Below are 16,332 nucleotides of genomic sequence, written 5' to 3'. Positions count from 1 at the left end.
ATGATAACCATATTAAAAACATACCTTTGGAGAAATGATGAATATTTCTACATTTGCCTGACAGCTTTCCATAACATTTTTAATCTGTTGCGATAGTCTTGTAAGTAAAATAGAGACCTGAAAAATTCCATCTCATTGTCTAATTTATGTGACAAATATTTTATAGGAACATAGCATCATAACTCTAGAACTAGAAAGAATTCCAAGGCCATCAAGGCATTGACCAACCCCTACCTGTTTAACTGATAAACTGAGATGCAGGACAAAGTGACATGTTTAACTATATACAGGTACTGAGCTGTTAAAGGCAAGACTCAAGCTGGGGTCCTCTAGCTCCCAATCTGTCTACTGCTCATGAGCATATTTATTCAACTTTCTATATTTAACATAATATGGAAGCAGACATATACATGCATAATAAAGCTAGGGTGCAATGGGCAGGCATTATGATCTGGTAAGGGAGTGTGCGGAATCTTCAGTTAGGAAACCTGGGTTCAAATCATGCCACCAACCATAGCTGTACATAACCCTTAAACTCTATCAATCTCATCAAATAATAGCAATAACAGTATATGTTGCAAGATGGTACAAAGGTGGCTGTGTGTAAGCAAATCACAAATACAGCCAATATAAATCATAATAGACATTAATTTAACAAGATCATTAGTCCTTTGGGACTTTCGCATTCTCATACTTTCTGTGGGACATCATGGAAAATGATACATATAAAAATATACTTATGCAACCACCATCTCTTTAAGACTTTGAAGCAAGAAAGAGAGCTGAAAAGTGATATAATACAGTGTGCTGCAATTTTCTGCATTCAGAACCATTTTCAGTTATCTTAGTCTAAGGGGAAGAGAAAAAATACAATTTATTTAATTTCCATCTTAGTGGTAAAGAGCTTTCACTATCTGGGAGGGAAAAAATGTTCTTGCCAAAGAATCCCTATGAAATCAGCTATACCTCAGAGGGGACACCTGTCTATTCAGTGAGTAAGTGTGTGTGTGTGTGTGTGTGTGTGTGTGAGAGAGAGAGAGAGAGAGAGAGAGAGAGAGAGAGAGAGAGAGAGAGAGAGAGACAGAGAGAGAGAATGAGAGAGACAGAGAGATAATGAAGGGGAGAGAGAAAAGAAAGATAATGAGAGAGAGACAGAGACAGAAAGAGAATGTTTTCCTGTGCCCCTGTGGGGCCATGCAAAGATGCACATATATACTTTGCATCACTAGCAATAGAAAAAAGGGAATATGTGAAAGTACAGTTTTATGCATTTCTTTGTCATCATTCCAATGGAAATGGAGGAACCTGGGAATAAACTGAGCTTCCTAGAGCCCCCAGCATTAGGATGATCAACACCTTGTCATTTGCTTCAGAATCCTGCCTGTCTGAAGTGGATGCTGGAGATCAGAAGAAAGAAATGGGAAAGGAATGAAGGAAGGTCAGGATTTCTTCCTGATTGGAGTAGAAAAAGGACTATAATTTGGAAATTTCTGTTAAACACCTGACTTAGATAATTTTGTTTCCAAATTAGCTCTTGTTCTGCATTCCCTGTACACCCACCCCACACTCACCCAAACAGATGCTACTATCCAATCATATTTTTTACAATATTCTAGCCTCAGGCTTTACATGAAATAACATGAAAGTTCCTCCCTCCAACCTCCATCTGATTTCCTTAATCACATCATATTACATCCAAAGTATTTTCCTTTCTACTTCCCATTTCAGTTAAATAGATCATAGATCCTGAACTACAAAGTACCTAGAGGCCAGATAGCTATTTCTTTTTTTCCCCTCTTTCAGAGAGATGGAACTGAGACTTAGGACAATAGAGGGACTTGCCCGAGGTCTCTCAGCAAGCATCAGAGAAAGAATTTGAACCCATATCCTTTGTGTTCAGAGTGAGTACTCTTTACTCCTATCTCTTGCTGGTATATGAGCTGGAGGATGATGTAAAAGATGGAGTACAGAAGCTGAACTAGGGGAAAAGTTTTAAGTCAGGTATCCAACAGAATCTTCTTGATTAGGGAATTTTTTATATGCCCTTCTGAAGACCTCCCACCATCCCACTACCAAGTAAAAATAATGCCTTGCTCTGCTACTCCCATATCTTTAAGCCACCCCTAAGTCTCAGATTGCAGATGCCACCCTAGTTTTGAACCCTGGATGGATCACATCCAATTCTCTATCACCACCAAGGATCTTCTGCTCCCCCAAATACTTTCATTCTGACCCTCCAAACTCCTGCCCATTAATGCCTAAAAACAAATCAGAGTGACACTAATGACTTTGGAACACAAGACTCACTCAAAGATGTTTCCTTCTAAAAGGAAAAGGGGGCTTTGGCTTCAGCTAACCTGATCCCAACTCCCTTTTCCTTCATGCTGCTCCTACTTGACCAGCATCTTTAAAGAGACCTTACCCCTGGCAGGGGGATTACTGTGAAAAACCAGCTACAGGAGGTAAAGGGTGAGCCTCCCTCCCCACACCAGCACTCAACAGATCTGCTGAACAAGATCAAGTTACTTTTCATGGACTTGGGTCAGGATTGTGGGTGTGAAAGGGGGTCCAAACAGGGAAAATTATTGTTAATCCTTTTTATATGTATTCAGCTCCGTGGAGGGGGTGGGGGAAGAATGAAGGGGAAAAGAGAAAGTTTCCATCTCCAGGGAAGTCTCCGTTCCATGCCCATTACTGTTCCCATGGGGTTGGCAGGTCTTGATGTTGAGCAAGTCTGCAAATAACTTAAAAACACAATAGTAGGGCTTCTCTCTACCCCACCCCCACCCCAATTTTTTTTTCTTTTCCTGCTTATAAATGCCTTCCTCGAGACTGAAGCTGGGCAGAACTCCAAAGGAGCAGCAGCAACAACAAGCAGCTAGTTGATCAAAGTTAAGCTGCCAATTGCACAACTTTGAGCAACTCTCCTGGCTGGGCTCTTAAGAAGCTGAATCAACCTAGAAAGATCTGAGAAGGAAGGGGCAAGCAGGAGACCTCCATATCCTCTCAACCTCACACAAACACACACATCAGTATCTCTAGACAACCAGTCAGCACTCCAGCTTTCTTTGGAATTGTTGATGTTATTAATCTGCTCGAGAGATCATGGCTCCCTTTGGAAGAAACTTGTTAAAGACTCGGCATAAAAACAGGTAAAGGCATTTGTGACACTTTTTTTTAATCTCTCTCTCTCTCTCTCTCTCTGTCTCTCTGTCTCTCTGTCTGTCTCTCTGTCTGTCTCTCTGTCTGTCTCTCTTTGTCTCTCTCTGTCTCTGTCTCTCTCTGTCTCTGTCTCTGTCTCTTGTCTCTGTCTCTGTCTCTCTCTCTGTCTCTCTGTCTCTCTATCTCTCTGTCTCTCTGTCTCTCTCTGTCTCTCTCTCTCTGTCTGTCTCTCTCTCTCTCTCTCTCTCTCTCTCTGTCTCTCTGTCTCTCTCTGTCTCTCTCTCTCTCTTCCAACTTTCCACCTTGGCTTTCTGGACAGAAAGGCTACTGAAGAACAAAACAATGGAAAAAGTTCAACCCTCAGCTAACAAGGGATTGCTAAAAACTTCTAACCTATGGAGAATGTTGATAGACTATCTAACATCAAAGGGGGCTAGACTAGGGTATGAGAAAAAATAGAGAAAAAAAGTGTTTCCCACTTTCTATATTTATTTATCCAGCATGCTTTGTCTCCCACCCCCCTCACCATTTAACCTAGATGCTAACAGGGCATTTCAATAAGAGAACCTGAAATCTAAACATTTGTGTTCCCTAAGATGCTGAACTAGATTTTGCCCAAGGGAAAAAATATGAGATGGGACTTTTTAAAATTGGGATGTTAATGCAAATACAGTACACAAGTCATAATAACTAATTCAGACCCTCAAATACACCACTGCTTTATAAAAATTATAATGAAGCCTTTTTTAGGATGTAATAAATGACATTGTCCCACAACTGAAGGGAGTTTCCGAATGGAAAATGTAGATTCAAATAGATTTTACTTGGATTGGCTGATTCTTTGGGCTGTTAGAATGTATTTTTATGGATGGAGGAAGAACCTGTGGGAACCAGTTGTTTGTATATCTTTTTTTTTTTCTTCTCCCTTACCTTTGATTTACTCTGCTATTTCCAGGCTATTATGCAAAAGGTAGAAATCCAGTTTAAAAAATATGGGTGTGTATATACTCTAAGATGGAATGCATGTATCAGTTTCTATTAAAGTGTTTTCCCTCAGATGTTCACTTTTTTTAAGTTAAAAAAATCTCAGGATAATTTTAGATATAGGTTTTATTTTTTAAAAGTATTTACTTTGGCATGGGCACTTTTCCACTACTTTTCTTCCAATTATACCTGCTTCTACATGTCATCATTTACTTAGTATAAATTTAGAAAGCATAAAATTACATGGTAGGAAATAGCATAATTATTTTTAAGTGTCTCTATGGAGTTATGGACTGATAAAATGTTCATGCAAATTTCCAGACTTTGATTTCCAAACTGGAAAAGGTAGTTCTTTGAAAATTCTTCCCTTGTGATTCTAACTGTATTCCTCTTTTGGTTAACTGAAATTTTCTTAAAGAAAGAAGGTCTCAGAACACACACACACACATACACACAGGCTTTTAAAATGTCTTCTCAGTAATTTATCATGAATGTAAGTTTCCTAATAATTAAACAGACCCTTATCTATTATTTAACCAAGACAATAAAAAGCCTTGAACATAGTTTAAACATTTTAATGGTAATTCTCATAATCAGCTTAATGCGAGAATTATGGTAATAGATAAGAAAAATCCACATGAAGAAAAGCCTCTATTGGTTTTACAAAGCAATATTACTAAGTAGGAATTTAAAGTGATTCAATGCACATAAGGGTCTTCAAATTATATTGGTCATTTGTAGAAAAGTTCAGTAATTCCAAATTTATTCAAAAGTTTAGAAAAGTATCTCTATTCATTCACCGGTAACACCTATTCACTGAGGTTCATTCCCATTTTCATTATATCAGTGATAATACTGAACTAACTACTTTGTAGGAATAAGAACCTACTTCCTTTGAAGAAATGAAGGCCACAGATCTTTTTAAATATGAAATTTCCAATGCATAGCAATGATGAAAAGGTCAAAGTCCATTGCAAAATAGGAGAATTTCATTTTTGTATATTTCTCTGAGAAATTAGAATGCCCCCCCCCCCAATGGAGATACTCTGTCAGGGATAGAGCATTTATTGACAAAGGTAAGAACATTGACAATATGTGGAAATTTGCAGTGCTAAGACAAAGACCGCTTTTCCTTTGAGGACTTTATATATAGAGTCGTGAAACTATATCGTGTCTGAAGATAATTTGAAGAGATGGATATTATGATATTTCAAGATGAAGATGGTGAATATGCCACATGGGCCCAATGCAATAATTTACCAATAGTGACCCTTCCCTTTCCTGAATAGTTAGGATCACAATAAATTATTTTCATAGTCTGTAGAGTGGAAACTGCTGTTGAGATGGACCATGATATAGTCATCTCTTGGTTTTTCCCATCTCTCCCCCCACTCCCACCCCACCTCCTTTCTCTGTCTCTCCCTCTCTATGTCTCTGTCCGTCTGTCTGTTTGTCTGTCTCTCTTTCTCTGTCTCTCTCTCCCCCTCTCTCCCTCCCTCCTACACTCTCTATATATGTGTGTATTTGGCTTGGTAAACAATTTTTATTGTTCAGCTATAAATCAAAGGTTATTCCTAAAATGAAGATTGTGCAGGGAGGAAAAAATAGGAAACATCTTCCTTTCCCAGGAAATTGAATAGAAAATAGCCTAATTATACAAAAATAAACTTGGGTTAAGTAATTCATAATAGATTAAATTGACTAACTAATGATTGTAAATAATGGGTTTACCTATTCCATATTCTAATTGCTGATGAATGTATACCATAATTCATATGTGTTTTATTTTTTTACTGGGCCTGTGTTTTTCTTAGCATAGCTCTGGGGTGTAGTAGCCAGAGTGCCAGGAATTGAGTAAGGAGGCTTCATCTCTCTGAGTTCAAATCCAACCTCAGATATCTGACCTGGGCAAGTCACTTAAGCCTGTTTGCCTTAGTTTCCTCATCTATAAAATAAACTAGAGAAGGAAATGGCAAACAATTCCAGTGGCTTTGCCAAGGAAACTCTAAATAGAGTCACAAAGAGTTGGACATGACTGAAAATGCCTGAACAACAACAAGGTTTTCATTGGTATAAGGAACTCTTAAGTAAGGAAACTCTATAAAAATTGATGTGTACCACTGAAAAGTTAAGTAATTTGCTAAGGTCTCTCAGCCAGTATATGTCAGTTATAGGAGATGAATGCAAGTCTTCTAAACTCTATGGTCAGACCTGTATCCAAAGTTGTGCTTTACATATTTCCAGACGCATTGCAGACATTATTGCACTAAATGCTTAGGTGACATTAACTAAGCATGTGCACCAAGATGAAAAGTTGCAAGGGGATCTTGATTATAATTGCTTCATTAGTAACAGGAGAGAGGAGAAGAAGGGAAATAGAGAGGAAGAGAAAGAGAAGAGAGAAGATACAGGGAGAAGAGGAAGGAGAGAGATGAGGATAGGATATGTGCTAAAGAGATCTGAATTCAAATCATACAATTTAAACTTCTGTATTCACTGAAAATCTTTTATTTCCCTTAATAGAGTATTAACTATATTTCACAAAGATTGTTGTTGTTTTTTTTTTAACCCTTACCTTCAGCCTTAGAATCAATACTCAGTATCCGTTCCAAGGCAGAAGAGTTGTAAGGGCTAGGCAATGGGGGTTAAGTGATTTGTCCAGGGGTCACACAGTTAAGCAGTGTCTGTGGCCACATTTGAACCTAGGACCTCTGTCTCTGGGCCTGACTCTCAATCCATTGAGGTACCCAACTGCCCCCAATAAAGTTTTTGTATGTTTCTGTTTTTTTAAACACTAATAATCAAAAAGAGTTCTTGTCTTGGGTGATGAGTTTATTGAAAAAGGTAGTAAAGCTTTCCAAAAATGGGAATAAAGGGCTGGGTTTTTGGAACCAAATCATAATTAACACTAAACTAAAAAGACTTGTACTTGGTAGAATATGGTAATGACATAAAGACTAGTTTATTAGCTTTGCATAAGGCAAGCTTAGTTCTTAGCACAAAGAAGCTAATGTTTCATAAAGTATCAGTGAGGTTTGATACTTAATATCATCCAAAGCCTAAAAGGAGACAAAGAATTAAAGGGCTTTGGAAACAAAGCTACCGTTTAATAGAAGCAGTTAAGCCTTTTTCCCTTTGAGTCACATCAGGTCAATAGTTTGGGGGAAAAAAAACATAAAGAAACTCACAGTTCTTTGAAATATAGTTCCTTTGAGTAAGTTCTTCAGAGCATCCATATTTGGGAATTAAATTACCTTAATAGTAAATGACAAACCTTGATTTTAATAGAAAAAAAGGTCTTTTTTGTCTCTCCGATAAACAAGCTTCTAACCACCACCACCCTGTGCTAGCTTTTGAATCTTTTAGTTGCAAATTCATTTAACAATGGAATGTGTACACTGGAAAGTTATAATAGTTGCGATTGAATTATATTTCAAGCAAATGACTGGGAAGGGTGGGTGGAATGGGGAGCATTATTTTTTTTTCTAGAATGAGAGAGAGACAGGGACAGAGAAAGAGAGAGAGAGACACACACACACACACAGAGACAGAGACAGAGACAGAGAGACAGAGATAGAGAGAGACACAGAGACAGAGACAGAGACAGAGAGACAGAGAGGTAGGGAGGGGTAAAAAGACAGACAAACAGACAGACAGAGACAGAAAGGGAAAGAGATGAGAGAGAGACAGAGTCAGAGACAGAGAGACAGAGACCGAGAGACTTCATTTCATCACTTCTGTAACCAAGAATCCTCTCTAAGAGGATAAGTGTGAATTTCAGATCTCTTTGGTTCAATGACATGTATCCTTTGTATTGGCTATGAGACAATAGAATACTCTGTCATTGATTCCTAAAATTGATATATGTCTCTCTAAGCAAATCTCAGGTCACAGTCAAGAATGAAGAAGGTAGAGAGATTAGAGTTCTCCTTCCCAGAAAATTATTCAAGTCCCCAAAAAGCAACAAACTTTCCTAAAGACTATTTTTTGTTTGTTTGTTTGTATGACTTAACTGAGTTGCTTCTATGGCTCATGTAAAGTGAGCAACAGGAAACTGACTGGCATCCAGCCATACAATAACTGGACATATAATCAGGGAGGGGGTTAAATTTCCACATCATACCAATGGACATTTTCCTCTTAGCTAATAGACTCTCAAAATGGCATTCATAAAAGGCAATTGTTCATTTAGATGAGAATTTTGTTATAAAGCATTATATTTTGAAAAATAATTGTCTCATCCATCAACTCTTTTAAATGTATATATACATACACATATCTAAATCTGTTTCTGAGCCTATCACTATACCTATATAATATCTATATATTTATGTCAGAGTCTATGTCTGTTTCTGTGTCCATCTTTATTTCTGTACGTAGTTAGTCAATAAGCAATTATTAAGCACTTATGTGTTGTGGGCACTGCTAAGCTCTGGAGTACATAAAAAGAAGCAAACTAGAGTCCCTGACTTCAAGGATATTACAATTTAATTTATCATCTAAAATATATAATTATATCTGTACTCATGTCTTTGTGTCAATCTATACTAGACTGTCTAGTATATTAGATTATCACAATAAAATCAATGATGAGGTACTTGTTAGAAAAAACAAAACTGGTCAATGTTAAATCTATTAAATGATCTACTCTGTCAATTTAGTAATAACTGCTGCTATACTACTTAAGCGTTCTACTATTTTCCTTTCAATTATAAGATAAAAGGAAGACTTTTTCTGCATTTAGGGTGAATTCCCTATGGAAACATTCCTAAAAAAACATGAATAAGAGTCCCCCAGGTTTGGTAATCATAGATGTGATCTGATCATTATCACTGGAGGGAAAAACTAAGACAATAACCACAAATCAATCTGAATATTTGAGAATACTTTATGACTTTGGACAAATTTCTTAACCTCACATCCTTCATTTTATAAATGAGGGGTTGAGTTAGGTGGACTCAGAAGTCACTTCCAGCTTTAGAGCTATGATTCAGATTTAACTCTACATACTATCCCACTGCATTACTATACATTTAAATGATCCTCCAATCCTATGATATAAATAATAATGGATGCCATTTCTACAGAACTTAAAATTTCTGAAGGAAATACCTATTTAGAAATGAATTTTCCTAGAAATAAAACCTATAAATGGTGTTTAAGTTACATAAATTTTATATAAACATTGGAAATAATATATTAGATCTCAATGTATAGGCTGATCAATATAGGCTTAAAATCATGACATTTAATTTGAATGCATTTTAGAAGTAGTAGAAATGACATTATAGAATTAGAATGGTTAAAAAATGTTGGAATATTTAGATCCTGGTTCTTCTGCTTAATTCTTCTGTGGTCTTGGGTGAATTACTATAGGTTTCTACAAAATGCTAAGATAGATCTAATAAATTTCTAACTCTCCTTCTAGCCATAATCCTTATGATTCTATAATTAATAAAATATATTAAACTCATGATTATTATAATAATGATAATCTGTCCTAATATTTTAACTATAACTTCTGTTTATCTTACATTTACCTTCATTGAACATATATTATATAGAAAAGGGATTACATATAGTTGTAATATTAAGTATATGTCACAGTTCTATTGCCAAATAAAAATCATTCTTTAGCCAAATAAGTCACTCCTTTAAAGGAAAACCAATAAATCATATTTTAAATATTTTTTATCTGAACAATGGTACAACATTCTTTCTATCTTGATTAGAGAATTTGGGATTAAAATTTCTTTCTGTGAGTATGGCCCAAAAAGGAATTGGGTAAGGGCCAACTTGCTGGGAAAGAACCTCTAAGAAGTTAGTTAGACTAACAACAGACTCATACTGTTTCAGGGACCATCCTGATGGATTTTCCAGCTTGGTAGGACCTGTCCAAGCTTGCAGTCTACTCACATAACCTCTGGGAAAGCAAACCATAATATATGGCAAGAACCATGCTATAATATACTAGGTCCAATTTTCCCCAAGTGCAAGGCCAAAAGATGTCAAATATCTCTACAAGGCTTCCCTTACGTGTGCTCTTTCTCCTCCCTACTGTGTGGGGGTGGGGGTATGAGGTGATTATGGCTGTGTGTGTGTGTGTGTGTGTGTGTGTGTATGTATCTGTGTTGGTGAGGATGGTGTCAGTGATTTCTTCCTCATATGAAAGGACATAATAGTACATTGCCTATACAAAGGTAATTATGAAACATAGATTCAGAACTAATCTATTCCAACTCCTTAAATTTGTACATGTGGCAAATGAGGCCCAGTAAGGTTACAACAGTTGCCCAAGGACACGAGTAGAAAGTGACATGTTTGGGAGTTGAACCAAGGTTTTCTGGCTCTCAATACTACACTTTTTCCAGTGAATCATGGCCCTGGGCATCTTAGGGCAGATTTAGTTCTTTCCATTTCCTGGCAGACTACTTGGACTTAGTATGTATGACTACCTTATTAGAGAGATAAATGAAGGTATTGTGATAAGGAGTAGCAGAACTTATTGTTAATTTTAATGGAAAGAGAGGACTATGTAGTCAAGAGGTTAAATAGATTTGGTCACCAGGAACATTGGCAATTATTGAATATTAATGTGTATACCCTGGTCTTTTAATAATTACTTAGAAATCAACTCCCAAGTTGCAGTTGATTTATAGTACATATATGTCCCTTAGCATTAAATAATGGGGATCTGTACCCATATCCCTCATTCTATTCTATCTATCCCCTTCCCCACATCATACAGGAATTCAAGTGTAACTAGATACCTAAAATTCTGATTAAAGGCAGGTTCTGAGATGTTTACCACCAAAAAAAGTAGTGTCCACATTAGTATGTATTCATATCTATTAAAATCTGTTCATACATGTTGGGCCTTACAAATGAGGTTGACATATCTCATAAAATATTGAATTTTTAAGATACGTGTTCAAATACCAATGGCTAGCAGTAGTTAGGATCAAAGGAGATTGATATTTGATCTCCCTAATGTGGCTATTCTCCCAATGACATGGGTCATAATCCATCTATGTTTGTCTTTCCTATGTGACTCTTTGTAAATATCCTACCAGAGTTCACTATGTTTGGCCTATCCAATGTGCTAGGAGATTTCTTCACTTTCTCTTATCATTGTAAAGATAAAATCCAAAACATGTAAAAAGTTTATTTTTCTACTCTTTAAAAACAAAGTGAGCAGAGGCTGCTGGGTGGCAAAGTGGATTGAGAGTCAGACTCAGAGACCAGAGGTCCTGGGGTCAAATCTGACCTCAGACACTTTCTAGCTGTGTGATGCTGGGCAAGTCACTTAACCCCCATTGCCTAGCCCTGACCACTCTTCTGCTTTAGAATCAATACCCGGTATTGATTCTAAGACTGAAGGTAAGGGTTAAATAAATAAATAACTGAATAAATAAATAAATAAATAAACATTTTTGAAAGTGAGCAGTTTATTAGTTGATTAACATTTCTTAGAAAGCTTTTAGCATTCATTGACATGGAAACTGTCCTTGCTGAAACCTCCCTCAAGACAAAAATCAGGAAAATAGATCCAAATATCACAAAACACCAGATAAATATTGTGTTGAGTTTAGTTGGGGGGTTGGGGGGAAGAAAGACTTAAGGAAGTAAAGTTTGGTGATTCCAACATTTGACAAGGGGATTTTGGTTTTATTTGTGTTTTTACATCTAAATTATCTGTTGTCTACAATGTCTACAATGAGATTTCACATTACTACTCCAGATAGCATATTTGCATCAGAATCTATCCTACATAGATAAATTTATCTTCTCTAATCTTTATTAATTCAATGGATATTTTTAAAACCCTGATCTTCCATCTTAGAATCAATACTATGTGTTGATTCCAAGGCAGAAGGGCTAGGCAATGGGGGTGAAGTGACTTGCCCAGGTCACAGCCAGAAAGGTCTGATTTGAACCCGGCTCTCTAGGCCTTGTTCTCAATCAACTTATCCACCTAGCTGCCTCACTGCTTAACAGACTTTTATGAATACTATACTTCTGGCACACACACCCCCAAACACACACATACAAGCCAATTTATAAAGAGTTAATGATTAACCTTCCTTGAGGGGTTGATGGTTATTCTATTCCTGTGGAGCCCGCAAATGATAAGAGAATCCTGCAATACTATACCATCCCCAAAATGTTTGCATATCAGATAGCTGAACTTGCAAAGAAAATTCAAACAATTATAAATATAAATGATCAACCAAGTGAAAAGTAATTACTTTATAGGAAGAAAATAGAACTTAGGGAAACTATTTATCAGCAAGTGGTGAAAAGTTGAATATTTTAAAACAACCCATGAGAATATCAGTAAAAGAATGTCAAATATATCTGCAAAGAAAAGTTCTCTACATAGATATCTGCAGACATACTACTGATAAATCATTTCACATCTCTACATATGTTCTTTTTTTTTCAAACTCAAAATCAGATTCAATTCCACATTCATTAAATGCTTACTTCTATATGATTTCAGTAAGAAGACATAAGTTTAAGTCCTTTCTTTGATGGATCCTGCCTCTGTGACCCCAGGAAAATCATCTAAACTTTACTCTAGGGAAGTCTCAAAGACCACAAGTTATAGCAGAGTAAACTATCTGTATCAGTGGATAGTTTCTCTACAAGGGAATATAGTAAGTAAGTAGATCAACAAACAAACAAATGAATGGCTAAAATGAATAGGAAAAATGTATATAGTGCCTATGATATCCCAGGAATTTTCTAAGAAATGTACAAATATTATCTAATTTGATCCTTGCAACAGCCCTAGGAGTTAAGCTTTTGTATCATCCTATTTTACAGATGAGGAAATTAAGGGAAACAGAATTTAAGTGATTTAGCCATACGGAATGAGTAAGTGTCTGAAATTGGACTTGAACTCAGATCCTTCTGATTCTAATATCTACTGCATCACCTATATGAATTGGTGGATGCATTGATGAATAGATAACTAAAATAGTGCCAAGCATTACAGATATAAGTATAAGAAATGAATTTTTTGTATATTTATCATGTATGTATCTGGAGAGAATTTCTAGTAAATAATTAGGGATCAGATTAGGAGCCCTCAAGTAGCTCACATTGTATTAGGCTGATAAAGCAAATATGCAAATAAGTAAATACAAAGTATATATAAGACAATAAAAAGCAATTTCAAGAAAGAGAAAGCACTAACTTTGGTTCTCATGTATATACTATATATATACATATATATATATATATATATATATGTATACCTATATACTGCGCTTTCAAGACAGCTAGTGATTCAGAGTTTTGAAGGTGTCTATCCAGACACAGGGGACTCTATGATTTGTCATAGAGGCAGAAAAGGAAAGACCTATAAAAGAAAAAGCTTATGGGTCTATTTAGTTGAAACAGAGTACACTAAAAGGGAGAAGGGCAATATGAAATAAATCTGGGTTAGTAGATGGAAGTCAGACTACATAGACCTTCAAATGCACAAATGAATAGGTATATGGCCATCAATAAGACCTAGTTTTTACACATGACATATTTAGTGAAATATTATTTTTCCATCTCTCCACTTAACATTTGGCTTCCATATCTTCTCTAGAGACTGCCACCATATAAGTATTCTTTCCTCTCTTCTGCTTCTCCCTACCTCTCCTTCCCCTTACTGGAATCATGACATAAACAAATCAACTCTATCAATTTTCTTGAATGGAGTGTGCCAATCTGCTCTCCTACCATGGCTTTTCAACTACTGAAAACGGTTATAGAAGAACTAGGAGGAGAAGAAAAACTTGACCTCAAAAAGAGAAGGAAATTCTGCAGGTTCCATGGATGGGTTTGTATTAGTGAAATAATTCAGAGTTTGAAACCAGGGAGGAAGAATTTAAAAACACTTTGGAATAATTAAGGAAATTTGAAGTAGAGCAATCTAAAGGCACAGAAACTTACTCAAATTTTAGCTCATTATCAGAAATGAAGCAGGAAGAAAGGAATTTAAGGATATACAAATGATGAACGATTAGATAGTAGAACCCCAAAAGGCTCACTCAAGAAGGGTACCTAGAAAATTGTAAGTGAGGAAATGGTGCAGTTAGTATTAGGCTCAAATACTCACAAGTAGGCTTTCTTTTTTAAGGCTAAAAACACTCATTGTGGATAATAGGGGAAATTGTGCAATAACTTGCTTCAAATTCATATTTTTACACAGGTCGAATGACTGTTATTTGTGTTCTAAGAATAGATTCATCTCTCTCTAGGAGGAGATAAAAGAATTCAAAAAAGGTCCCTCCCTACCCCATCTTTCAGATTGGTCTGGAGAAATGGAGTGTTCCTAAAGTAAACAGAACTAAGGTTTCAGTATGGTGGAAAAGGGTTGTGAAGAAGATGAAAGAAGGCCTGAGACTTGTCAGTATAATAGTGAATAGAAGAGATTTGAAAAACAAAAGAGAGAAAGATGTTCAGCTTCAGTATTCAAGCTTGAGGATTTTCTTGAAGCTGCTGAATGTCCTGAAAAGAAATAAACAAATAAGTTGCTTATTCTTGAATGATCTCATTTATAAATCCAGATAAATTCCCAGGTCAGGGTTCAGCCAGTAAGGTCCAAAGGAACAAGAAGCAGCACTTAGTGTTTTCTTGGTGATTCTCTGTTGGGTACTGTTGATGTTGGGGAAATGAAGCAGTTACTTGTCCTAATAACAATGGAAAGATCTACTGTTTTTCTGGGATATATTTTAAAAACATAACACAGAACCTTCCAAGATTTAGCAAAATGAATGATAATGTGATCGCTTCTGGTGATTAATATGGATGCAAACAAGATTCAGAAAAGGAAGCTTTGAAAAAATGTTGCCAATCATTATAAAGTCTTTGGCAGACATGGAGAACTCACTAACCAATCTAGATTTTTAAAAGATATGTAAAGAAGATGGCATTAATATCAAGCAACAGAGAATGAAGGTAAGAGCACAGCTCAGTATTCTGAAAAGTAGCATCAGAAATGTTACAAAGACAAAATGAGCTAAGCCTTAGGATGGAAGTAAAGGAGATAAAAAAAAAGGGTTTTTTGTTCATTTTTCTATATTGGAAGTCACAGTGTATAATGGTGTTTAAAGATCTGACATAAAAGCCAGGAAGACTTACCTTCACGTCCTGCACCTGACTCATCTAGGCAATTTGACCCTTAGTAAAACATTTTCTCAGTTCTCTCAGTAACTCTCCAAGACAATTATTACACAACTGCATTGGGAGAGGGAAATTCTTTACCTGGAAGTTCCCATAGCAATGGAATCATAGGGTGAGATCTTATCTTTTTAGGAGAAAAAGGAAAATTAAAAAAAAAAAAGATTGTACCTTTCCTTGGGATAGATGGGATAATAGCAGGGAAAAGGAAGAGCTGTTCATTTTAATTTGCTTCTGTTTTCTGTGCCAAGGAAATGCACTGATATATAAGAAGAAAAATTACTCATAGGGTGTTTATACCCAAGATAACTAAGGAGATAATAAAAGAGCATTTAGCTGCCCTCGATAAATTCAAGTCATCTGGCCCAGATGAACTACATCCATATATGCTGAAAGAACTAGCAGATGTGATTTATGATCTACTGTCAATGATATATGATAGATCATGGGAAATTGAAGATGCACAGCAAGATTGGGGAAGGGCTAATGTTCTCCTTTGTTTCTCAAAAGGGAAGAGAACAGAGCTTTCAAACTATAATCAGTGATTGTTCTTTTGATTCTAGAGAAAAATCTAAAAGGATGATTAAGGAGATGATTGATGAAGATCTAAAATGAAAAACAGTAGTTACAAAGACCTAACAAGGCTTCAACAGGGTTAGATCATCCCTGATGGACCTTTTTTTAACAAGATCAAGAAACTAATATGTTGGAGTGACATGGTTGTCATAGTGCTGCAATTCAAGTATAGTTCACAGATCTCAGGGAAAGAATATTTTCTATAGAAGGGGGTCTAAGGTTCTTTTTTTTTAAGAAAAGGAAGAATATAAGGAAGAAAGGTGAGATGATTCCCAAATGATCTCATGGTTTGCTTCCTTCCCCAAAAGAAGGAAGCAGGGACTTTTTGGAAAAACAATAAGTCTCCAGTGGAATATCCCATGAATCTGTGCTTGGCCCTTTTCTGAAGAATATGTTTATTGGATGATTTAGATAAAGGCATATATGGCA

General features: G+C 36.1%; 1 protein-coding gene across 1 annotated transcript in view; it reads left to right on the top strand.

Annotated features, from left to right (window-relative positions):
• The first annotated feature begins 2,667 nt into the window (after nt 1-2,667).
• Nucleotides 2,668-16,332, top strand: part of RASSF9 (Ras association domain family member 9) — a 53,065-nt gene continuing 39,400 nt past the window's right edge. The window contains exon 1 of the mRNA XM_007503112.3: nt 2,668-3,152. Within this exon, the coding sequence (XP_007503174.2) occupies nt 3,106-3,152 (47 nt within the window). The 5' untranslated portion in view covers nt 2,668-3,105. The remainder of the gene's footprint in view (nt 3,153-16,332) is intronic.

This window comes from Monodelphis domestica, chromosome 5 (genome assembly GCF_027887165.1).
Source record: "Monodelphis domestica isolate mMonDom1 chromosome 5, mMonDom1.pri, whole genome shotgun sequence".
In the NCBI taxonomy this organism is placed as follows: Eukaryota; Metazoa; Chordata; class Mammalia; order Didelphimorphia; family Didelphidae; genus Monodelphis; species Monodelphis domestica.
This window is presented reverse-complemented; position numbering and strand designations above follow the sequence as displayed.